Genomic DNA, 24,511 nt, shown 5'->3' on the forward strand with positions numbered 1-24,511 from the left:
ACCTTCTCCCGCGTTCCCGTGTCCCCCGGCCCCAAGAAGGAATGGTGGAGAGGGGGCTCGGGCCCCAGACCCATCCGAAGATGACGACTACCCCCCTCCCACCAAATCGTGGGGCCCCATTTATCAAGCCACGTAAGGCCCAGAATAAGAGCTTCAGTCATAGAGGGCACCACAACAAAACGCAGAATTTCCCAGTGGGCCCCCAATTCCAGCTGGACTGGCTCGGTGACGTGGGTGATAGGAGCCCCCCCAGGAGCAACCCATCCACTTGTTGGAAACGAAGAGGGGTCACCAGACGTTGCAACCGGATTCCCACCGCAGCTGCTGTTTTCCGGTTGATTAGACACCGGGTGCTCCCTGAATCGACCAAAGCCCTAACCGCCCGCCTTTGCCCAGACACGGGGCTCACCAACACCACCGGGAATGCAAAAGGACACACCGGAGCGCTTACCATCGGATCCTCCTCCAGCTCCAGATCCTCAAGGTCTTCCGTCGGCACGGTCTGGGTAGTTACAGGCCCGGTTGCCGGAGGAGATGTCGTCACCCGTCGGCTGTCGTCAGCTGCCTGGTAAGCAGTTCGGGACCGCTCCGAGGTCTTCCTTGCAGGCAAAACCCGTGTTGAGGTTGCGGGGGGAACCATCCGGGCTGGCGGGAGCGGGCATTCAGCCGCCCGGTGACCCGGCTGGTCACATCGGAAACACCTAATACCAGGACGGGGTGGCGGTACAGGGTTGGCCTTGGCCGCCGGCAAGCCGGGCCGCTCCTCCACCTTCACTCTTTCGGCCGGCCGCCGGGTCCCGGTCACCCCCTCAGACCTTCCTCGAGTATCCTGCAAGCCAATGTCCAGCTCAATAGCCACCCGGAACCAGTCCTGCAAACGGGCCGGCACCCCTCTTACCACGCAAGCTCGCCGCAAGGCACTATCCAGTCCAGCCTTGAAGTGGTGCACAAGAAGGCGTTCAGGCCATGACCGTAGCCTCCCAGCCACCTTCCGGAACTCCCCAACGTAACGCACTGCCGGTTTTCCTTGCTGGCGCAGATCCAATACCGGAGCACCCGTGAGATATCTTCAAAACGGGCCCGTAACGCCTCCAGGAAAAGACCAAGGTCCCCGAGCTCACGGGCATGATCGCCGTATAGGTCGGCCGCCCAGGCCGCGGCCTCTCCTTGTAGACAAGCTGTTACAGCCACTACCATCGCCCACTGGGACGTATAGGCCGGGCCGTACTGGTCCATGTGATTAATCACCTGCCCCAAAAACATTGCCAGGCGGTCTGGATGACCATCATAGACCGCGGTCAGGGGCGGAGGACCCCATGCCAGCCCTTGACCCCAAGGACCCAGCGGCACCCCCTGGGCTGGAACCCCCCCAGCTGGTCGTGACGGCTGCTGTCTTGGTCTTCCGGTAACACTGTCCCAAGGAGTCGTGCCGCTTAGCACCGCCGTAGCGGGAGCCGAAACCCCGGAACCTCTGTGAACCTCAGGCTGCCGGGCTGATCCCTGGTGCCTCGGGCTGTCCATACGGAAGCGGGGTGGGCTAGACCGCCGAGCAGGGCCACCTGGGAGGGACCACTGCCCCTGGTCAGACTCATCCGGAACAGACCAAAACCCAGGCTCCCGACCCCTCACTTCCCCGAACCGCTCTCTGAGAATCTCCATAGTACGGTTGCCCGGAACGGTGGAGTAGCTCCAATCTTCACCGCTGTCCTCCACGAAACACCGCTCCCTCCACTCAGAAGACGCACCTTTAGGCCGGTCCAGCAGGCCTTGGCCGAGCCCTCGATGATCCCCATCAGAACGCGTCCACCGATCACTGCTGCGACTCCGCACTGCAGCCTCCTGATGCCCTGGACCAGGGCCTTCGAGTGGGGGAGGTTTTTCCTTCCGCCGCACCGAGGGCAACGCCTCCTCCCCCACCTCTACCGACTCCAAGAGCCCAGCCGCAGCTCCAGCCTCCTCCTGCTCCTCAGCCAGTGGTGCAGAATCCTCCGTGCCTTCTGCCATAGCGAACTGCCAGGAAAAGAGCTCCCCTCAAGGAATAAAGCAACGCTGACTTACTATCAGACCCCGTCCGACGAGTCACCCAAAGATGGAAACCGGAACGGGAGCTGGTTCTTCTAGCCGTGTTTATTTTCCGCATAAACAGTTGCTTAAAGACAAATGAAGTCAGCGTTGACTTCACAACACAGTCAACGCTGTTAAATATCCGGCAGAGCCGACTCCCACCACCACACCCTTAATCACACCACCACGCCCCCACCCTACTTAAACACCGCCTCCCAAGATTCCCTCCTTTTGGCTCCCATCCCACCACCAATGCAGCCGGTAAGTTACCCCCCAGCCTAAACCTCCCTCCGTACCCCCAGAACTCTGCCTAGGCTCCTTTGTCCCCTCACCACCCCAGACCGCTGCAATCTGCGTTCCAAACCCCTCCCCGGCCCACCGGTCGTCTCCGTCACCCCCTGGCCCACCCGGGCACCCATTCTTGTCCTGCAGCTCGGGCGCAGGGCAGCCATCGCCCAGCCCATCGCACAGCTCCATCCCGGCCTGTAAGCAGTTTCTGGGAGCCGGCTGGCTGGTTCGCGGCCTCCCCAGCTGACAGGCGGCCCGCCGCTGCGCCATTCTCTCAATTGTCCCATTCCCCGGCCCGTCGGAGTGGTGTGGGCGTGGCCAGCCGTTTCCGGAGCCTGGCAGCATGGCGAGGAGACGAGGATGCCGGCGAACGTCCCTGCGGCCCGGTACGTTGCCTCGGGTAGTCACGGGGATGCTAGGAGGGGCCGTATGCCGAGCCGGTCCTCCGGGAGACGACGAGCGCCGGCAGGAGGTTTCGGGCGGCTGAGGAGGGCCGTACGCTGTCCTGGCCCTCTGGAAGGCGATGGGCGCTGGCGGGAGGCTTCGGGGCCTGACGGGGCGCTCTGCAGGAGCCTGACGGTCGGGTGAGTCTCCCCGCTACCCGTCTGAATGTCGGGCGTGCCCGGCCCGACATCAGGGACATTTCGGCAGCCACAGCTACAGACAAAATCCTGGGCAGAGTCTTAGGTTACGTGACTTCAGGATGGCAAACCACACCCCCAGGGCCAGAATTCCAACCCTACTTTCTAAAACAAAAAGAATTATCCTCCCACCAGGGATGCATATTATGGGGCAGCAGAGTAATAATTCCTGAAAAACATAGGACCAAAGTCCTAGCAAGCCTGCACGAGGGTCACCCAGGAACTGTCAAAATGAAAGCTTTAGCCAGAAGCTACGTCTGGTGGCCTGGCCTCGACAAGCAAATAGAAACACATGTGGCTGGGTGTTACCCCTGCCAACTTGTCAGAGCCACCCAGCCCCAAGCTCCTGTACACAGGTGGGAAACAACAAAAACACCCTGGTCCCGCGTCCATTTAGACTTTGCAGGTCCATTCCAGGGACAAATGTTCCTAATCATGGTAGACAGTTACTCCAAATGGTTGGAGGTGGCACCAGTCACAAGCACGACCTCTGCAGCCACAATACAGGTGTTAAGGGGTTTGTTTGCCACACATGGGCTTCCGGATGTATTAGTCTCCGATAATGGCCCCCAATTTACTTCCCACGAATTCCAGAGTTTCACAACGGCGAACTCTATTAGACACACCACCACGGCTCCGTTTCATCCCTCGACGAACGGCTTGGCTGAGGTGATGGTAAAGTCAACTAAAGAGGCACTGCGGAAAATCATCACTGGCAATTGGCACTGCAGACTTGCACAATTCCTGCTAGCGCAGCACACCACCCCATGCACGACCACCGGAAAATCCCCAGCCGAACTCCGCTGGGGCAAACGACTTACGACCAGACTAGATCGCTTACACCCAGATAGAACCCCCGCAGACCCAGAACTACCCATCCGGCACAGAACTCTCAATACCGGGCAGGCCGTCTGGGCAAGAAACTACGGAGGTGGCAATAAGTGGATACAAGGGGTTATCATAGAACAGACTGGACCCTTGTCATACATCGTCGATATCGGAAACAACAACCACCTCCGTAGACACATCGATCAGTTACGGCAACGCAGGCCACAAAACATGGGGGAAAGGGGGAGCAATGGAATGCCAGCAAACCCCCCCCCCCGAGCAAATACCGTCACACCAAAGCCACCCCAAACAAATGTCATCACAACAAAACCCCGAGCATAATGACTTTTTCCAGCAACACGCATCCAACGAGAGGGACCCGGAAACCGAGGAGACAAACCCCCTGCCCCCCAAACCGGACTCTAACAAGGATACAACACCAAGGGTCGAGGAACGGGCAGATAAAACACCCCCACCCCGACGTTCGGAAAGAGCAAGGAAACCCCCCGCCTACCTAAAAGACTTTGAATGGGGAAAACCGCAAAGAAACAGCCGGGGTAACGTTCGACCCAATCAGAGGGAGGGGTAAGGGGTGTTATGTATTTACATGTTTAATCATATATTAAATAGTTCAACGGGGCTGAGGTAAAAGCCGCGGCAGCCTTTGACAGCTGTCAAAAGCTGCCGGAGATCAACCACGCAGGCGCAAGCTGGTTGACAGCTCTCGGCTGTCAAAACCGCCAGCTACCGCGCACGCGCCACCAGTTTGACAGCTCCGAGCTGTCAAACCGGCCCGACACCGATTGGCTAGAACAAACAGAGCGGGAAACCGGCTCAGCCCCGATTGGTTAAACAGCTGACAGCTGTAAGTATAAATAGGAGCGCTGTCAACGTATTCTTTGCCTGGTTCAGAATAAAGTTAAGTTCTGTTTAAACCTGCTGTCCTGCCTGCTCCTTCTAAAACAAACATATTGTCCCTTCCCCCAACAGGCATCATTTTACTGACTTCAGAAGGATGGAAGGTTGAGTTAACCTTGTGCCAGTCAGGATTGAATTCCTAACTGTGGGCACTTAGCCTGCAATACTGCATCTTAACCACCATGGCTCTAGATTTATTTTGATTATCTTGAATTTATTTTGATTATGTATGTCAAACAAGCCACAGAAATCTGTTTCACACCCCTCATCAAACAAAATATACTTTGAGTCCATATACTCTAAGGGTTAGTTGTCTTCTGTGAATTGTTCTTCCTCATCACTATTACCACTGCTATTGTCTCTTTTAGCTCACCTCACACAATGGCCCAGAAGGACACACTGAGCCTGCTAATTCTTCTTATTTCTGTTAGAACGAAAATGAAAAGCCATTCCAATGGCCAAAGGGAGCTGGCAAAAGCACCTTTCTATCAGAACTGTGTGCTCAAGTAGACAGTGTTGCCTTTGATAAATGTTGTATTATTCCTTTCCAGGAATAAATATCTGTTTGCCTGCGCAAAGTTGCTCTGTTTTGGGATGACTATTTGACAATCATAATAGAACTTACTTCACTAAGTTGCTGGGCATTGATTTTTGCTTGAAGGATCTGAGGTGTACATGTAACAGAGCTATATTTCAATTTATCTATGTTTTGCCTGTAGTTTGCCTAAAATTAAAACAAGCAAACATTCAGATTACACATACTTTCAAACTTACAAATGCTTATCTCATCCAAAGACCTTCAGATCACAATGCAGGGTATAATTAGTATTTTTATCAGATCTTAATGATTATTTACCCCCACTACTGATTAATTACTTCCTTACTAAGCTGCAAATTGTATATCATTCAAAAATAGTTCATTTATAGATTTTTTTAATAGTATGGGACTTATATTTAAACCACGTCATCCACAAAACATCTAAAACTCTTAACATGGTTTAAGCAATGCACATCCAATGCATTATTTTTAATTTGATAAGCCATTCTTGCTTCAGCAGATCACCTAGAAATCCAGTGTAATTCCAGATATGTTTATTCATGGGCTCTGATTTCTGAAAAAAATAAGAATATATCTGCATTGGAAGTCAACAGAATTACCTGATGAAAAGAAGGGCAGCCTTCAGCTTTTGCCTGTAATAGGAGTCAGTGCTTTGAGGGGAAAAGGTATGCGGCAGCTCAATAGCATCTGAAAGCATGAAATTTAGCTATATAGAGTTTCACCAGGTATCATTTCAGCCCTGAGTCATAAGGCTGTGTCTTTAAAATCCATATCTACCCTGCTTAGATGTATAGGAATCTGTCTTTCTTGGACTTACTCATTCTGACTTTTGTTTGATTATTCCACAGCTTGATAAAACATGTGAAAAAAATGATGCAGATAATATCATGTCAAGCAAACATAATGAGAGAACTGAGGAGACTATTTACATCTTTCAGAGGATCCAGCTTCCTTGTTGTCTGATAGGAGGGTGTCAGGGTCACTGGGTAATTGTAGTTAGCATCATCATGTGTGTAATCAGATTTATAGACTATCTGGAACACAAGGACCACAAAAACAATTACCTTTTTAAAGCTATCATTTTTAGTAGTTATAAGACAAGGGGAAAAGGAATATTAATATTACTATTAAACCTAACCAACAAAGCAAGATCAGGATGGTCCATGTCAAAGAAAGGAAATTATTTGCAAAGTTTAAATGCTGAATCTTCTTCAGCTGTGCATATATGCCACTATCAGATATAGTGTCATGGTTCTTTAGTGTCTTGTACATTTGTAAATAATATGCTTCAAGAGATATAAGTAAGAAATGTCATCTCACTGAATACCATAAATATTGGATAAAGTACAATTGTTCTTAAATGCAGCAGTATCAAAACAACAGGTAGCAGAAGCAGCAGTTTATGAACTAAACTTTTATAAGCATGGGGAACAAAGAGGATGACCCTTCTTTGAAAACTAAATTCAATTATTTTAATGCCTAGTTCCAAAGCTCATAACATGTGAATTAACAAATTACATTCTAAGAGGAATTGAACCATCTGCCACATAAATGGGGGGAAAACTATTGTTTCCTCTAGTGATCCAAAATACAGTACATGTTTACTGGCATGATATATGCTTATGCAAAATTAATTTTTAATATGTCCTTTGAACGGTACAGAAATATATACAGCCCTTCCTGCAACTCTTAAGAAATAATTAAAACTGTGGCTCTCCCTCATTTCAGGAAGCAAAGACTAGATATCGTTTTGAAATGATATACAGAAAATAATTAAAGGCAATCTGATTTAAACAGCTTACATTGCTTGCCAAACTTCCAACCTTCATGGCATGCAGTGTGCGCCGGTCCATGCCAACTCCTTCATAATGACCTTTCTGGTTCTGGTAACGTTCTTTATATTTGAGCTGAACATAAAGACAAAACACCTCTCACATATAAATATTATTACTTCTCCCTTGCAACAAAGAAGCAAAGACTTAACAGAGAATTTAAAACAATATCAGAACTGATAGTGTGCAGCTGTATTGTTATTTCAAAAGATGACTCTACATTATCATTTTATTTAGGTGCCATTGTAGTTAGAAAACATCAACTTATTTATGAAAGAATAAAATAGTGGAATCCAATTTAACCATACTGCTTTACAACTTTCAATACAGATTATTTTTAATAGGATATCATGTTTTCCCAGATGCATACTACAACATTGCTATTATGACCCTTTCTAATCATAAAGACATATAATATCCAAATTCAATTGCTGTTACTTAAAAATTGATAACAAAATATTATTGGGTTATAATCTGATGTTTGGCTTATATTTTGCTCTTTAGTTTAGAACTCAAAATTGATAGCCAAGGCTACTTGATAATTGAAGCTCTAAACAAACTTAACAGATGAAGATAATTCATATTAAAATTAACAGAAATTATTGGATTAGTGATTAATTTATATACAATCTCTTTTGCAATGACTTTTGTATTCTTTGATCTAGCTATTTGTATTTTCTGGAAGTCACCTATATAGAAACTCTGATTTCAACAGTACCTAAGTTAAGCTTTCACAGAAGTGCACACAAATAACTCAGACTTACATCACTGGTGTATTTTGAGATCTTGCTAACATTCCTGAATTGAGGCGTCTCACAGTAGTTAATACTGTGGCCTTTACTGTTCTCCATATCCTTCTTGTACTCAACCTTAAAAATTAGAATTAACAAGAATAAAAAGATATATGTAAGATGATAGACAGACAGACAGATGGGGGGGGATGTTCATATATCATCCATATGTCAGTACCATTTTTGCAGAACACAACTGAGGACAATGGTTTAGCCGTTATACTCTGACAATAGTGCCCAAACCTATTTTCCATCACTTTCATACAACTGCAGAAAACTTTGCTGAATTTATTTGCTCTAGCGAAGCTTCTCTTGCATTAATGTAAAAGAAAAACACTGCTACTTTTTATAAGAAAAAGTAAGGGATGATGGAAGAGGGATAGTTTTACAAAGAAGTTATCAATGTTTTAGAGATAGCAACTAACACTGTAAGTGATAGAGTTAAATTTAAATAACTATAATAAAAATAAAATAAGTAACAATAATTTAAATAAAAATATTTTTCCTCTACATTTACTGTCAATTAAGATATATGATTTTACCTCACTGTACAGCTTGTTCACATCCTGAGCTTGTTTAAGAACTAGATTGTCTTGGGCTGAGAGACAGTGGTAATGGGCTGCTCCTTTCATTTGAGAAAAATCCTTCTTGTATTTAATCTGAAAAAGAAATGTGGTATAACAGCTACAAGTAAACTATATTTTTCATTTACTTAGCTATCTGCCAAGTATTGATGAGACAATAATTTTAGTGAACCCTATAATTTACCCCATGGTGCTATTGTTTCAATAAATGTACAAGTAAAAAAGAAATTAGAATATAAAAAGACAAAGTCAGGTACAGTTGAACTGAACATACTATTAACCTGCTTTTGAATACAATATTTGTGATTTACTTTTTCTATTTTTCAAACAACAATAGCTGCTTCATAGTGGTATCAACTACCGGTAAATTGTGGGCAGGTGAATATGTTAATATATATTTTCCACAACCTGCTTCAGCAAATAGCAGGTTCTGTGTCAAACAACAGTTTCAGGATATATTATTTTCAGAAGAAAAACAATTTGGTGCTTTTTTCTTAAAATTTTCCTTCGATATCAATCACAACATTTGAGATTGCATATTATGCTACATCTGATGTTTGCAGTTTTGTTATTCTATGAATCTTGTTGCATCCTATAAGCACTGTTTGTATATTTCTAAGCAACAATACATTGGGAAAAATGTCATAAACTCCAGAACTCTTTTTTAGATTTAGATTTATTAAATTTATATGCCGCCCTTCTCTCCAAGGACTCAGGGTGGCTCACAACAATAGAAAATTAAAAAACATAAAGTACAAAATTTGAAAAAGAACTAAACAATGGATGTAATAAATAAGTGACAATTTAACCCAATAAAAGCCAAATTTAAAACCATAGTCAGTCCAGGCCTGCTTGTTGGAACATCCATGTCTTCAGGTCATGGCGGAAGGACCGAAGTTTACCTTCTCATTCATGAGGTAAACTTCATACAAAAACCATATCTGTGTCCAATACATTTAATAAATAAAATATAAATCAAAGAAACTTTGGAAACATATTTGAACAGATGTACTTCAGTATAAAAAACAATTTGTTCTATCCAGTTGAAAGCCAAAACATTATAATAAGCTTGAGGTAAAAAAATTCTGGATTCAGCTCCCAGTCAGTCCTATAACCCATGTCAACAAGTTGCCATTTCCCATGTTAACATACTTCACAGGATTATTTTGAGATACTAGTTTACATAATATTAAATGCTGCTTCAGTTCTTTATGCAAAATATACAAAAACAATTTTCATTAATTGCATACATTGAAAAAGTAAATAAACTATCTCAGTTTATTTTTGATTATGTACAAGTAGTAAACATTGCAAGACATGTGCATGTGCTAAATAGTTCAGATCCTATACTGCTAACTGTAGCTATTACTACCAATTAGTTGAGTGCTAGAATACTGTAGCTGATTATGTGCCATGAGTTAGTGTTGCCTCTTAGCAACCACCCAGACAGACCTTCTCCAAAATGAGTGCTAGAATACCAACAGTTTATTCAAAGTTTATTTAAAGATAAATATAGAAGATGAGTATTTCTTCTTTTAATAGTAATAAAATATTTCTGACTAAAGTATTTCTTCCAGTTCTGAAAGCATGTATTTACTCAATCAGAACTCAAACAGAGGGTCATTTGGTAGACCACAAAAAACAGCTAATGTCCTCCAAGTACTTGTTCTTTTTATAGGTTTTCATTAGTTGTTCAAATAATATGACACCAGATAAACTATAGCAAGCATTTTGGATCTGGCCCATGTTAGCTGAGACATCCAAATTCATACTTACATCACTAGCCAATTCATTTGCCTTCTTAGCATTTAGATATGCTGGTGTGATCATAGCAGGGAAACTGCCTTTTCCTCTATGCTCTTCATATTCGTCCATATAATCCTGAAGATTATATTCAGCAGTGATCAATTACTTATTGATTTTGATATCTCATTTTAATATTAGCCTTTGTAAGAAGAAGTAGTACTTCCACATATTACAACATCAAATGTACAATGTAAGAGAGCAGATAATGAAAGAGGCTGAAAACATCATTCTTACCCATATATTTTTAAACCCCTAACATGAACATAAGAAACCCACATTTAAATCCATTCATTTATTTGTAGATCACACTAAAGCTATGTATGAATTGATATATGTGGTGGAAACAAAATGAAAAATGTGGTACACAATGGTATTATTGTGAAATAAATTTAGCTAGATTTTTTTTCTCTTATTTGTCTTTAATTTTTTTTGTCCTTTACTTATTCTTTTTCTTCTCTTTGCATGACATTGCTTATCTAAAACCAAACACTGCAATATGTCATGTATACCATATACTAATTCTAAGAAATCTATAGAACCATGGGATGCAGTAAATAAGGTATATTAATGAATAAGTATAGTAGAACATATTATTATTATTATTATTATTATTATTATTTATTAAATTTGTATACCGCCCTTCTCCCGAGGGACTCAGGGCGGTGAACAGGGCACATATAAATAGAAAATACAAAAATTAAAAAAGAATTAAATAATCGCCCGAATAAAATAATAACAATATAAGAACCCATTAAAAACCCTAGCATCCCCCATCAGGCCAGGCCAGCTTGTTCAAATAAATGGGTCTTCAGACCGCGTCGGAAGGAGCTAAGGTCCGGTGCCATCCGGAGCTCGACCGGCAGCTGGTTCCATAAAGCCGGAGCGCCCACAGAGAAGGCCCTCCCCCTGGGGGCCACCAGCCGACATTCTCTGACCGGAGGCACCCTGAGGAGTGCCTTGTCTTATCTTTCTCTTATCTTGCCATATTAATGAAGGAAAATAAAAATTTCTACTATCTAATAAATTCTTACTAACAGGTGACCTACCTAGTCTTTGCATCTAGCTAAACCTTCATACTCCCATTTCATTTTATTCCAAAATTCACAATTTCCAGAAACAGCATGAGGTAGAAAATTTGGGGCACTACAGCAAGGGAATCAAAAGTCCTAAACTACAAGAGAAACTACTACTCATAATATGTGGACTGAAACCACTATTTTAGAAGCAGTGTGAATACATGCATATACATTTGAATGTTACCTGATTAAATTGATCTACATTTTCTCTTAATGTGCCAACAGAATGACTTGCTTTTCCCTTAATCTCTTTTTCATATCTTTGGTGATACTTAACCTGAAAGAAATTATTATAAAAAATGAGTTTATTCTAACATTCCTTTAGGTTTAAGACTGATTGACTTTCTAGATACATGTGCAAAGCATAAAAAAAAATAATGTACAAGAAAAGAAAAAAGAAGTTGCAGAAAAATAGAGAATACAGTATCTACAGTATATTTATTGGTAATGGGAAACCTCTTGTGGATGTTTTATGTAAAAATGAAAAAAAAATGAACTTGTGGTTTATGGCTTTAATGATTAAACAGGATAGCTTATAGAAAGAAGTCACAATTTAAGAGAGAGCTTAAAATATAATTGTGCTTAAAAATATTGAAAACTAAATCTTTGTATCTTTTTTCTTTCTTTCCTCTTTTTCCTCAATTGTTTTCTTTTCTTGAACTTTTTGCTTTCTCTTTGTATCTTTTCTCCCCCTCCCCTCCTTTAATTTATATTAGTTTGTATTGGTGTTTATCTCCTTCTCTAAAAGCTTCCCAAAAATCAAATTTTAAAAAATGAATAGCCAATGTCCACTGTTCTCACATCAGTCAAAAAACTAATGAGGAGATCGAATTTAATTCCTTACATGACTAAATGTAAGCATTTACACCTAATTCGTATATCTGGGAGTGCCACCTGTCCACCATTTTGAGATTAATTTGTCCTTCTCTTGCATCCTAAAATTCATTTTTAGCATAAATGTACCATAGTAAGGGACAATCATTTGCCTATTAATCTCTGCCCTTTTCAAATCTAGTGAGCTGTAATATTTGTAATTTTTCTCACTGCAGAAAATGCCTTATTTTTAAAAAAACATATGTTATCTTATAAACAGAATAAACAGAATGACACATTCATGACTTATAAAACTTACATCACTAGCAAGTTCATTGGCTCTTTTAGCAATCTGATAAGCTGGTGTTATCATAGCAGGAAAGCTTCCTTTCCCTCTTTGTTGTTCATAATCTTCTGGGTATTTAAACTGAAAAAAAATCAAGAATGTGTAAAGCTATAGCAACAGAGCTATAAATCCAGTTCATATAAATCATGGCCTAGGTTAATATATACAAAACAATACATATAATACAATACATACATATTGACTGAGGCAAAATTAAACAAGCCACTTTATTATGTCACATGATATATCAATATAGCTATAGAAAGATAAGCTATAGAAAAGTAAGTAAGTAGTAAAAATCATGCACATAATTTTTCTTTATACATACATCACCCATGAACTGCCCCCCGGCTTTTTCATGAAGTATTTCTGGAGTATCCATAACACTGGAAACCTGTTCTTTATGTCCCAGTTTGTATTCCACCTAGGGATGGAAAGAAGTCAACATTTCTTGAAAACAAATAAAGAAAAAAAATCTTATTTCTTGCTACTAAACAGAAAAGGGCACAGATATCTTGTGGATTTTCATTTGGTTTCAATTCCAGCAAAGTTTTATAGTTTGGACTGAAATTATTTATTCAACTTCTATACCTATAGAGATATCCTCTGCTTATACTTGGTTTGATTCACGCCAAAGTATATGCTCTCTCTTCTTTTTTCTTTTTCTTTTTTTAGAACCTCTTACCTGTAGAATTGGAAATTCTGAAAATTACCATTGAGAGCTGAGGATAAGATTTTATTATACACCAGTGTTACTCGTGGACCAGTAAAAAAATATTAAAAATACTGACATATCTACACCTATTCTTATTTCATTAATACATGAACTTGGAACCCTGTCTTTTTGCTCAATAAATTGGAATAAATCAGTACTAATCACTTTCTCACAGTAACAGTCAAAATGGATACAGATTAGAGTTTAAATTATGTCCTGATTCCTTTATCTTGACACAGTATTTTGTATGAATTATTCTCAACTGTTTATTGGCTGTTCAGACATACACGAAAGAAGTTCTAGAAAGGTCTGAAAGAAGATCTACAAACAAGACTTGAGTGATATTTAAATAAGATAAAAGTGATTAAGATGAATACTTAATGTAAGAACAATTTATAATTTGAAAGAAATAAAAATTATCGATATTTGTACCATAATACACTTTTAAATTAATATACAGAATCCTGAACATATTTCTTTGGCAAAGATAATCTGTAAGATTTGCTCTGTATAAATTACAATTATAAATTAAGATAAATTTGAAACTTAACAGTAAGAAAACCAAGATCATGGCATCCGGCCCTCTCAATTCCTGGCAAATAGATGGGGAAGAAAAGGAGGTAGTGACAGATTTTATTTTCCTGGGCTCCAAGATCACTGCAGATGGGGAGTGCAGTCAAGAAATTAAAAGACACTTGCTCCTGGGGAGGAAAGCCATGGCAAATCTAGACAGCACACTAAAAAGCAGAGACATCACCCTGCCAATAAAAGTGCGTATAGTCAAGGCTATGGTCTTCCCAGTTGCAATGTATGGCAGTGAAAGCTGGACCATAAGAAAGGCTGAGCGCCAAAGAATTGAAGCCTTTGAACTATGGTGCTGGAGAAGACTCCTGCGAGTTCCTTGGACTGCAAGGCGATCAAACCGGTCAGTCCTAGAGGAGATCAACCCTGAGATCTCCTTATTTCTCAAACCATTATGCTGATTTTATTCTCTACAGACTAATTAATTGCCAAAGGTATTCATTTTAAAACACGGACATGACAAAGGATACATAAATATAGGGGACGCGGTGGCTCAGTGGGTTAGGACGTTGAGCTTGTCGATCTGAAGGTCGGCAGTTTGGCGGGTCGAATCCCGAGTGCCGCGTAACAGATTGAGCGCCTGTTACTCGTCCCAGCTTCTGCCAACCTAGCAGTTCGAAAGCACGTAAAAATGCAAGTAGAAAAATAGGGACCACTACGGTGGGAAGGTAACAGCGTTCCGTGCGCCTTTGGCGTCTAGTCATGCCGGCCACATGACCACGGAGACGTCCTCGGACAAGCGCTGGCTCTTCGGCTTTGAAACGGAGATGAGCACCGGCCTCTAGAGTCGGAAACGACTAGCACGCACGTGCGGGGGAACCTTTACCTTTACCTTTACATAAATATAAATCTGTCATATAGCAGAAGCCTGATAATATTAAGGAAAAAAACCTTCAAAACTTTATGGAAATTCTGAAAAGTTTATAGGATGGAAATAATTATTTCTAACATTACTCAGTTTTTAAACAATAGTAATTTTAAATACTTTGATCCTCAGCTGTTAAAACATTTTAATTTTTGTTCATATCACAAAATAAATGCATTTATTAATCAAAATGCTATATTGGTATATTTGGTTTTTTATTATTTATTTATTTATTTTATTTATTTATTATTTTTGGTTTTATTATTTATTATTTATTTATTTGGTTTTTAAATCTATATAAAATTTATATAGTCATGAGAAGTGACTCTTAGCAGCATACAACAATCAGAGACTCCGTAGACATTGGGCTTAAACACATGGGTAACCAAACAGTAAATATACACATATATACAGACACACAACTTTATAAGTGAAAGGGTTGGCTTTAATTCTTAAAAAATCCCAACCGCCACCATCCTAGCACAATCTATGGCCTAAATTTGATAAATAAATAAATAAAATCTCTTGCTCTCTCTCCTCAAATACATTTCCAGAAACTCACATCACTGGATAGCTCTGTGGCCTTCTTGGCAATCTGATACGATGGAGTCATAGAAATCGGAAAGCTTCCTTTTCTGTCCAGCTGCTCATATTCCTGGTTATTCTTCAGCTAGTCAAAACAGATATGTATGCATTTACACTTGGCCATGAAATTATTTCCTCTGATATTTATTTATTGGCATCCCAATTTGCGCTGGGTTAAAAACCAGGGGACTATGAATTTCACTTCTAATCTTGCCTTTGGGTCAGTCACTCTTTCTTAGTCCTAGGAAGGAGGAAAAATCATTTCTGAAAATGTTTCCAACCCCCACCCCCACCCCCGCATGACATGTCCAGTGGCAGAGAGTTAAGGCTGACTTGAACGCATAGACACAAAGCCTCAGAGTAACAAGATATATTTGTGTATACTGTATGTGTGCACTTTCCCCTGTTGGACTAATCAATGCATCTGCATTTCTGCACTTCTTTTTCACTCTGTATATATGCATGACAGTCTCATGGAATAGATGTATATGTGTTCCCTATATGTAAAGCTATATGTGAAGCTACTGTCTAAATAGCCCTTTCATCAGGATATATTTGGGGGATGCATTTTTCTTTACAGAAAAATATCTTTGTTTTACCAGCTTCTCAGTTTTCAGAGAGCTCTCCTTGAGATGGACAGAGTCCCAACTCCTTTTACAAAATTTCTTTCCATCATTCCATTTGAAAAGAAAGAATAAAAATACTTAAATAAAGGATTCTACATGATACTAATAAGCAAACTTTTATTTGTTAATTGGAAGAAGAACAGAATTCTGTTAATATTTTTCATTTGGAAGAATTAGTCAGAATTCAAAGCTTCTAAAATTTTCACTTCTTTTGTCTTTATTATAATTTAATCAGAAGATTGTTTGAAAGTCATGGAATAAAATACTGAAAATAGTCAACCATTGTTCATTTTTTAATTATACTTAAATTGTCATTGCTACCAGAAGTAACTGATTTTATGTTATTTGTTTTCCTTTGTATCGTGTCTTTTTTCCACCAGCTTAATACAACAATTTGATTCCATTGGTAATGTTTCATTGAGGTTAGACTGATTGTTCAGATTAAGAAATGAACTTTATGGTATAGCAAAAATTTCAATATGGATTATTTTCACATTCAAATTCAGCACTCCAAATGTTATACTTATTTATTTATCAAATTTAATATATTGCCAACTGTTGAAATCTTATTAATAAATAATATTGATCAAATAAAGCTTCATATGAGACTATTTTAAAATTTACACTGGAATAAGACAGGAGACAACTGAAATTTAATTGTGAATTTTCATGGTATATGTAAATATCTCCTCTGTGTAATTAATTATTATTACCAAGATCCTAAATAATTTTAATGAAAGTACATTACAAACAAAAAGTTATTTCTTCTTAATAATCACCTACTCTTTAAAAAATCTCTCTGATGAGATGAGTACAAGAACGTAAAGCTAATAGAAAAGAAATGATTTCTTAAAAACAGATATACAGTCACTGAGTTTCAAATAATTCTTTTTCTATCAGTTCCATATTCCCTTCATATATTGTTGGCAATGTATAGATCATTCCCCAATATAAAAAAAAGTGTCTGTGAAAGGACACTGTATGTGAAAGGAAGAATAAGGACAGCATTGTATTTCAACATATTTCCTTAAGCCAGTTAGCTGAGAAACTAAGCCTTCATGAGAAATAATATAATATTTGTTTTACAAATCAATGTCATAAAGTAGTGATTTACTTACATCACTAAGACTTTTCTGTGTTTGCGCTATCTTGATCATTTCCAACTGTGGAATAGTTTCTCTATACCAGGATTTGCTTTCATTACATACATCATGGTAAGTTTTCTAAAAAGAATATATGTATAATAAGAAATTAGTACAAAGGTTACATCCATTTTTATTGGGTTTCCAAAAATGAATTACTTTTCTAAGAAGTATTTATAAATAAAAGACCGGATGTGCACATATCTCTTTATTGAGTGTATTTTACATCAATTTTATATTGGTCTTATTCCTTTTGCACTGAACTGAAAATGACATTTTCCCTTTTCTTCTGTTTGTTCGCCCTGAACATGAAGAGTGAATTACATATAACTGTTTCTTATTTCAGTTCCAGGACATTTCAGCAAGCTGGATATAGACTAGAATGCCCAAACCAATAAAGTAACATCCTAAACTTCTCTGTCCAGTACATCTGCCAGAATTACAACATTATGTAATTGCAAGGCAGTTTCATGTTTTGATTTTGATATTGGAAATGCATATTAAGAGTATATGCATGCAGGAGAATCACCCAAGATTAGAAAGTCATTTTAGCTGGCCAACTAAAGCAAGGTGGCACCTATATCAGGCAGCGTTAATAGAAGAGGATACTGGAGAAAAATGATCAGGGATAACAGCAAAGGTAACATCCATACTGGCACATGGTAAACCACTCAGTTTCTTATCAAGGAAACCACATGGATAGACAAGATAAAGTGATTGACAATATAGTGCCAGACAATGGACTCTTAGGATAACACTCAAAGAAGAGCAAGGCATCTTCTTACTCAAGGCACAAATAACCAAGCTCAAGTTATCATATTTTGGAAACATTATGCAAAGACCCAGCTCTCTTAAGAAGTCAATAATACTGGAGAATATGAAAAAATGACATTCAGAAGCTTTCTAGAAACTCAGTTATAGCAACAAAGGATGCACCATTGGGAAACCTGAACAACCAGGTTCCTGGTCTAACTATCTGGTGGCTCAGTCAATCAACTAGCACAACAAAACTGTGAAGAGTTGAAGGATAGTTTATTGAGTCTTGATGACTTAGCAGCTTTTTACCTGACTTATTTGTTGCATTTTCTGTGTGGCTTCCATGTCTCTAGATTTTACATCCCAATGAAAAGCAGACTTGAATTTCTCACCCTCTTCCCTATACTTAACCTGCATAAAAATACAGATTCAATTGTAATAAATAAAAAGGCATTATGTTAAATAAATGGTCATAAATTATCTTAGTATACCAGAATTGTCTGGAATTTTCAAGTTCTTTGGTTTCATTGATTATTTCAAAGAGACATTAGTCAGAAAGCACAAGTTTTAAGATTTTATTTTAAAAACTATGTATAAAACAATGCAAACTATATTTACCATAATACATTTCAGTTATTTTATTTAAAAAGCTACCACTTCATAATTTGGAAATGTACTTAAAACACTTGACAATAGGACGAAATTTGCCAAGTAGGGTACTCAATACTGCATCAGGCTAGATTTCATCCTCTTCTTTACAATGTCTCCTAATACGTGATGTTAGCATCTGATCCAAGACTTTCTAGAAACAGTATTATACCCTGTTATTAAATAATTTCAGTGCCTAAGCTAAGATATGATTTGAGATTTGGTGCCAACGATATTCAGGCTAGAGCTTCTGGGGAACTGCAATGTGTATGCCAAAGCTGTTCTATCTGCAGAAATCTCCTTAAGAATCATTAACGGAACACATGTAGCAGAATATATCCTAGATCTGATTTACTATTGGAAATGATTTTTTACCTTTTTTTATCCTATCAGTCATTTGGAATCTTTTACATGGTCTCCAGTAGTGATTTACAATATGTTGATGTGGAAGTGAATTCTAAATGTTGCAGCTGAATTCTGAGAAAATGGACAAGGGTCCACTTGACAAGTCTTGATAACTACCATTGCATTCACTCCTTGCCTTAATTGTGGTATTTGAACTTGTAAAAGGGAAGAGATATTTAAGATCACAAGATCTTTAAATTTGCACATTGAAATAGGTTGCTTTTGGGCTTTCCTTAGAAAATTTTACCCTGCATCCACAAGTAGTAGATAACTATGGGTTGCAAAATCTTAGAATAGAATAGAATAGAATAGAATAGAATAGAATAGAATAGAATAGAATAGAATAGAATAGAATAGAATAGAATAGAATAGAATAGAATAGAATAGAATAGACCTTGGAGATCTTCTAGTCCAGCTCCCCTGCAGCAAGGAGATAAAACATTGGAATGTGTAGCTGTCTACTAACTCTAGGCATTTTACATGAAGCTAATTTTATTTTCTTTAGTCAGACTTTCTAGCTTTCTTTGGGCAAAAATTGATGCTGTTACTTCTTTTAGACTTCTCAACGGTTTTGATAATATCAATGACAGAATCCTTCCAAAATGAATAAGGTGGAAGCTTATTAAAATCAATATTTCATTTAAAAAACAAAATTGTGAGAACTAGCTCTTATAAACTCTCCTTTGAATTTTGTCTGAAGCTTCCCTTTTTGACTAGAAGGATGTCTTCTATACGGAAAAAGGAAAGGAAAAGTAATCTTGGCTTTTCCAGCACTCAAATTTATTGGAAGTAACAAGATCTCTTAGCATGACCTTCAAACAGAAATAGATATTGCTTTTGATCCCTGACTCATTCGTGAGCAGATATTTCATGCTCAAATTAAAAGAAATATAATTGTTGTTTATGATAGGTTTATGAAGGATAATTCAGAAGTGTAATTCTGATATATGTATACACACATACATATGAAATTATCCTAGAAAGCAACATAGAATGAGGTTCATAAAGCTGTAACAACAATGTCCATCATTTGTTAAATGAAAAAGAAACATCAAATACATATTCATACTATATATTACATCTGCAAAGTTGCCATGCTTACTCAGGAATAAGTCCAACGAACCAGAAGAATTTATATAAAAAATATAAATATATTGATGTTTCCTGTTTCAATAGTGAAAACTCGTGGCAGTACAAATACAACCAGAAATTTAGGAGAGTTGTAACTGGTAGCACAGTAATATTCATTAAAAATATTTGGACATATTTTATAGGATTTTTTTTCACTGAATAGGGAATGGTATCTAGCAGTTTCTGTAACATTTTACCAGATTTCCCCATTGCAAGTATGTAAAACTCATTTGACTTTATATTTCTGCTTAAAATATCTCAGGGTCAATGTCAAACTCAATAGAAAAATAATGGTTCATTTTTAAACTAGTTAGCAACTTGGGTAAATAGAACAAATATGGATTTTAGTCAAAGGAGTGAAATTGTTCTTTCTATAATTACCTAAAAAAAAACAAATCTAACATTACAATGTGATTACAAAGCACATCTTACCTCACTTATTGCTTCAGACTGCTTTTTCACATTCATATTTATTGGTGTCTCAAAAATACTTGTGAATGTATTGTTTTTGGGGTTATGTCTATGAAAGAAAGTAAATTATTATCAATAATCTTTAAAAGAATAGCATTCTTTTAAATAGAGATACATATATAATCACATGACATTTATTTAATCACAAATTCCAACTTGAAAAACTGGGGGGGGGATATCATTTGACTTTGGCAATAATTTATACATTTTTATATATAATTACAAAGGTAAAAATTAATGATTATATTTCAGGCACTGAATATTTAACTTTTTTAATATGTGATGGATACCGAAGCATAAGGAATGCTGTTACCTTCCCACTGAAGTGGTACCTAAGAGCTCTCCATGACATCATGCTGGCCACATGACCATGGAAATATCTTCGGACAGTGCTGGCTAAATGGCCTTGAAATAGAGATGAACACCACCCCCTGTAGTTGGCAATAACTAGCAGAGTAAAATCTGCTGGGACTCCTTTTTTACCTTTTACTGAAGCATAAACTCATTTTATATTACTAGGAAAATACAACACTGTATGTCTCTGCTCTTAATCAAGATTTGGGGCCTTTCTCACTACTGAGTTGAAACCTTATCCAGACATCCTTTAGTTACCATGAAATCAAAATAGCACAAAAATGTGCTATCTGTTACTAGTCTCTATTCTGTCTGTATTGCATCTCTTCTGAGTCACTGCTAAATAGTGTTCTAATTTGTGAGAATGCCATTGATTGTAGTCCAGAGAATTATTTTTATATCCTGACTTTGCTGACATCCTTTTTCCATGTGTCATCATACAGCAAGGAAAATTTCCTCTCATGATGGCATTGTTGCACTGTGGCTAAGGTTGAAGTCAGAAGCAAAGGACCTAAGATCAGACTGGGCTATTACAGTAACTATTCCCAGGTGTCAACTACTTGGCCTACTGAGAAATAAGTACATGCCAGTCCATTGCAATGTAAAGCGATGGAAAAGACACATAGGATTTTAACCGGAAATTAAGAATAAGAGTATACTATCAGGGCTAAGTCCTCAAATCTCTGCCTATGAGCTTTTTGGTTCAATTAGACTTGATGGTGCCTAATGGGTAGAGGGAATGGGTTCAGGACTCTGCCTAACTTCTCTAAGCTGATTTGTTTTCCCATCCCATTTTGTCTTTTCCCAAATTAAGCTAATGTGAAAGATAGATAGATAGATAGATAGATAGATAGATAGATAGATAGATAGATAGATAGATAGATAGATAGATAGACAGACAGACAGACAGACAGACAGACACCAGAGCACAACCAGAACACAATCATAGAGGAAATATTTCACTCTGAGAGTCCTTCAGTGCAGGATTGATCATATGGGCCAATATGGAGAGTAAAGTCAGGAAAACAGAATTGTACCAGTTCTAAGGAACTTATTTAAAAAGTGACCAGGAAATACTCACTGGAATTGCTGGTTTTTAGAGTGAAAAAAAGCTAACAAAAGCAATAACAATGTGACACATTATAGGCATCCATAACTAAACATGAAATTTTGAAAGTTATGCATGTGAACTTTGAAGATTTACCAATCAGCTTGAATTTAGAAAAAAAACATATAAAGGGATGTGCACAATAGCCATATTGTGTCATTCTCAATCATTATTACTTGTCATTAACTGCACTCTAACGGCAAGTAACTATAGGCAGTTGCCTTCCCAGAGAAGGTATTAGTAGCTATAAGAGGGATAGAGAATGTGATTTGGCCAACTGAAGAGTCTCAGATCAGGTCTACTAGCACAAAGGTGGTCCACGTTCTAATGTCATTTAAAGGTAAAGGTAAAGGTTCCCACGCACATGCGTGCTAGTCGTTTCCAACTCTAGGGGCCGGTGCTCATCTCCGTTTCAAAGCCGAAGAGCCAGCGTTTGTCCGAGGACGTCTCCGTGGTCATGTGGCCGGCATGACTAGACACCAAAGGCGCACGGAACACTGTTACCTTCCCACCAGAGTGGTCCCTATTTTTCTACTTGCATTTTTTACACGCTTTCGAACTGCTAGGTTGGCAGAAGCTGGGACGAGTAACAGGCACTCACTCCGTTACGCAGCACTCGGGATTCGACCCGCCAAACTGCCGACCTTCTGATCGACAAGCTCAGCGTCCTAACCCACTGAGCCATGTCATTTAGAATCACTCTAATGCTTTCAAATTAAATAATCCAAATAATTGGAGGTGAATTATAATGGGTTCGTAGCACTAGAAGTATTAACTTTTTCCTTTGATGGAATAGGAATTTAAGATCTGAAAAGTCATATCCTGCTAATAAATGCTCTAAATTAAGAAAATACATATTTTCTGAACTAAGATACACAGCCCAGTCAATCTTCGGATACAATAGGACTGCACTGCAAAACAAAATAGGTAAATTCAAAGAGAAAAAGAAATCTAATTTTGAGTTTATGTCAATGGCATTTAGATTTAAACTAAATTAGGCACAGGTAATATAATTCTCTTCCAGATATGCTTGGAATTATTTATCTCTTCTATTAGAAATGACTTTCAGGTAAAAGGGTCTACAACAACCAATGAGTTATATCATGGCGAACTGGCTATGACTATGTTGAGTTCTCCCGTGGCAAGTTTGCCGTGGCAAGTTGTCCCATTCTGCTCTGAAACTTCAGATAGAGGCACACAACTTGGAGTTTCAAGTTGTGTGCTTTATATAAAATGGATCTTCTACAGTACACCTATTTTGGTCTTTAATCTAATAAGCAGTTATAATTCTGATGAACTAAAACTCTTGTCGTTATCTTTTGAGCAGGCTGGTTGGTAAATTTGTGAGCTGTAACTCAACACATCTGGAGATTAGAAGGTGGGAGAAGACAGAACAGCCTGGTACTAGTAAAGAGTTACTGAGCACCCCCTGGATATAAGTCTAATCAGGTATTTTGGCTTTCTATCTTACTCCTTTAAATTATCATATCTTCAACTGTACTTTTAAACAGAAAACTTAGATTTAATGCATAATAAACTGTATTTATTATTTCAAATGCCATGAACACTTTTTGTTTACTCCACACTACGGATGCACTTTATCATCTGACTAAACCAGTATATCTGAAAATCATTTGAGCCAATTTACAACAGTATCAGAATTTAGTTCAATCTCATGCATATAACAGGGTCATATTACAAAACAAAATGTACACACTTACACTTGACAGTATGGCCTTTTCTGGTGGCTAACAAAATTGTTTACAGTTAGCATCATCTTACAAACTTCACAGTGAAAGCAGGCTTTATGCCAGATCTAGAAAAGCAGATAGAAGTGGGTGAAAGTTATTTGTCTTTTGAATTTTCTAAATCTAGTTTAAAATTTTATAACTAATTTTTCCTGATAGTCTAACAATCAAACACACATGATGTATGGTGTAAATCCATCTCTCCTTTCAAAACTTTAAAAAAAGAAACAGTGCAACAAATTTAGCAGATGTTCAATTCTAACTTGGCCATCCAATGGTTATATTGATTATTATGCTTTAGGATAAGTATGTTTTATTTATTTGAACAAAAGCTGCTAAATAGGCAAATAGTATCAGAACATTTATACAGTAATAATGGCAAATAGTAATTAATTACTAACCTGATCGATACAATTAACCTTCTCAGCAGGATAGACCCCATAGCCACACCTGGCACATGACTGAATATTCATATTGAAACTATATACAAAATGTTTTAAAAAATCCGAGAGTCCAGTAATATATAAAAATGCCTTGTTTCCTAGGAAAGACACTCCAGTCTGTTTGTGCTGTGCTTCTGAGTTGCACTCAGCTGTTGTCTGGTTTTTAAAGCTGTCACTTACTAAGAGGGGTTATTTTGGCAACTGTGATAAGAGTTCACAGAGGGAAAGGGAGGTAAGAATTCAATGAAGCCTTTCTCTAAATAGATGAGTGAAGTCAGAGACAAGCATCATGGTCATATGAAAATGAAGGATATCTAGTTGGTAATATATAAAGTGTAGAGTTTAATGCTCATTTGTCAGAGTCCCAGGTTTGCCTTCTAAATATA

At 38.6% G+C, this 24,511-nt stretch overlaps 1 protein-coding gene across 2 annotated transcripts in view; it reads right to left on the minus strand.

The window, feature by feature from the left end:
* Nucleotides 1–24,248, minus strand: part of NRAP (nebulin related anchoring protein) — a 73,125-nt gene extending 48,877 nt beyond the window's left edge. Inside the window, exons 1-15 of one of the 2 annotated variants that reach the window (XM_081329234.1) lie at nucleotides 24,084–24,248; nucleotides 23,656–23,750; nucleotides 20,434–20,521; nucleotides 18,127–18,228; nucleotides 17,038–17,142; nucleotides 15,271–15,378; nucleotides 12,875–12,970; nucleotides 12,520–12,627; nucleotides 11,572–11,664; nucleotides 10,282–10,386; nucleotides 8,464–8,580; nucleotides 7,895–7,999; nucleotides 7,101–7,205; nucleotides 6,228–6,332; nucleotides 5,365–5,463 (exon numbers count right to left, since the gene is read on the minus strand). In XM_081329234.1, coding sequence (XP_081185360.1) covers nucleotides 5,365–5,463; nucleotides 6,228–6,332; nucleotides 7,101–7,205; nucleotides 7,895–7,999; nucleotides 8,464–8,580; nucleotides 10,282–10,386; nucleotides 11,572–11,664; nucleotides 12,520–12,627; nucleotides 12,875–12,970; nucleotides 15,271–15,378; nucleotides 17,038–17,142; nucleotides 18,127–18,228; nucleotides 20,434–20,521; nucleotides 23,656–23,750; nucleotides 24,084–24,155 — 1,503 coding nt within the window. In that variant the 5' untranslated portion in view covers nucleotides 24,156–24,248. The remainder of the gene's footprint in view (nucleotides 1–5,364; nucleotides 5,464–6,227; nucleotides 6,333–7,100; nucleotides 7,206–7,894; nucleotides 8,000–8,463; nucleotides 8,581–10,281; nucleotides 10,387–11,571; nucleotides 11,665–12,519; nucleotides 12,628–12,874; nucleotides 12,971–15,270; nucleotides 15,379–17,037; nucleotides 17,143–18,126; nucleotides 18,229–20,433; nucleotides 20,522–23,655; nucleotides 23,751–24,083) is intronic. The other variant, XM_081329235.1, reaches the window with a different exon arrangement.
* Between the last annotated feature and the right edge of the window lie 263 nt (nucleotides 24,249–24,511).

The sequence above is a fragment of the Vipera berus genome (assembly GCF_964194415.1).
Source record: "Vipera berus genome assembly, chromosome: 5".
NCBI classification, from domain to species: Eukaryota; Metazoa; Chordata; class Lepidosauria; order Squamata; family Viperidae; genus Vipera; species Vipera berus.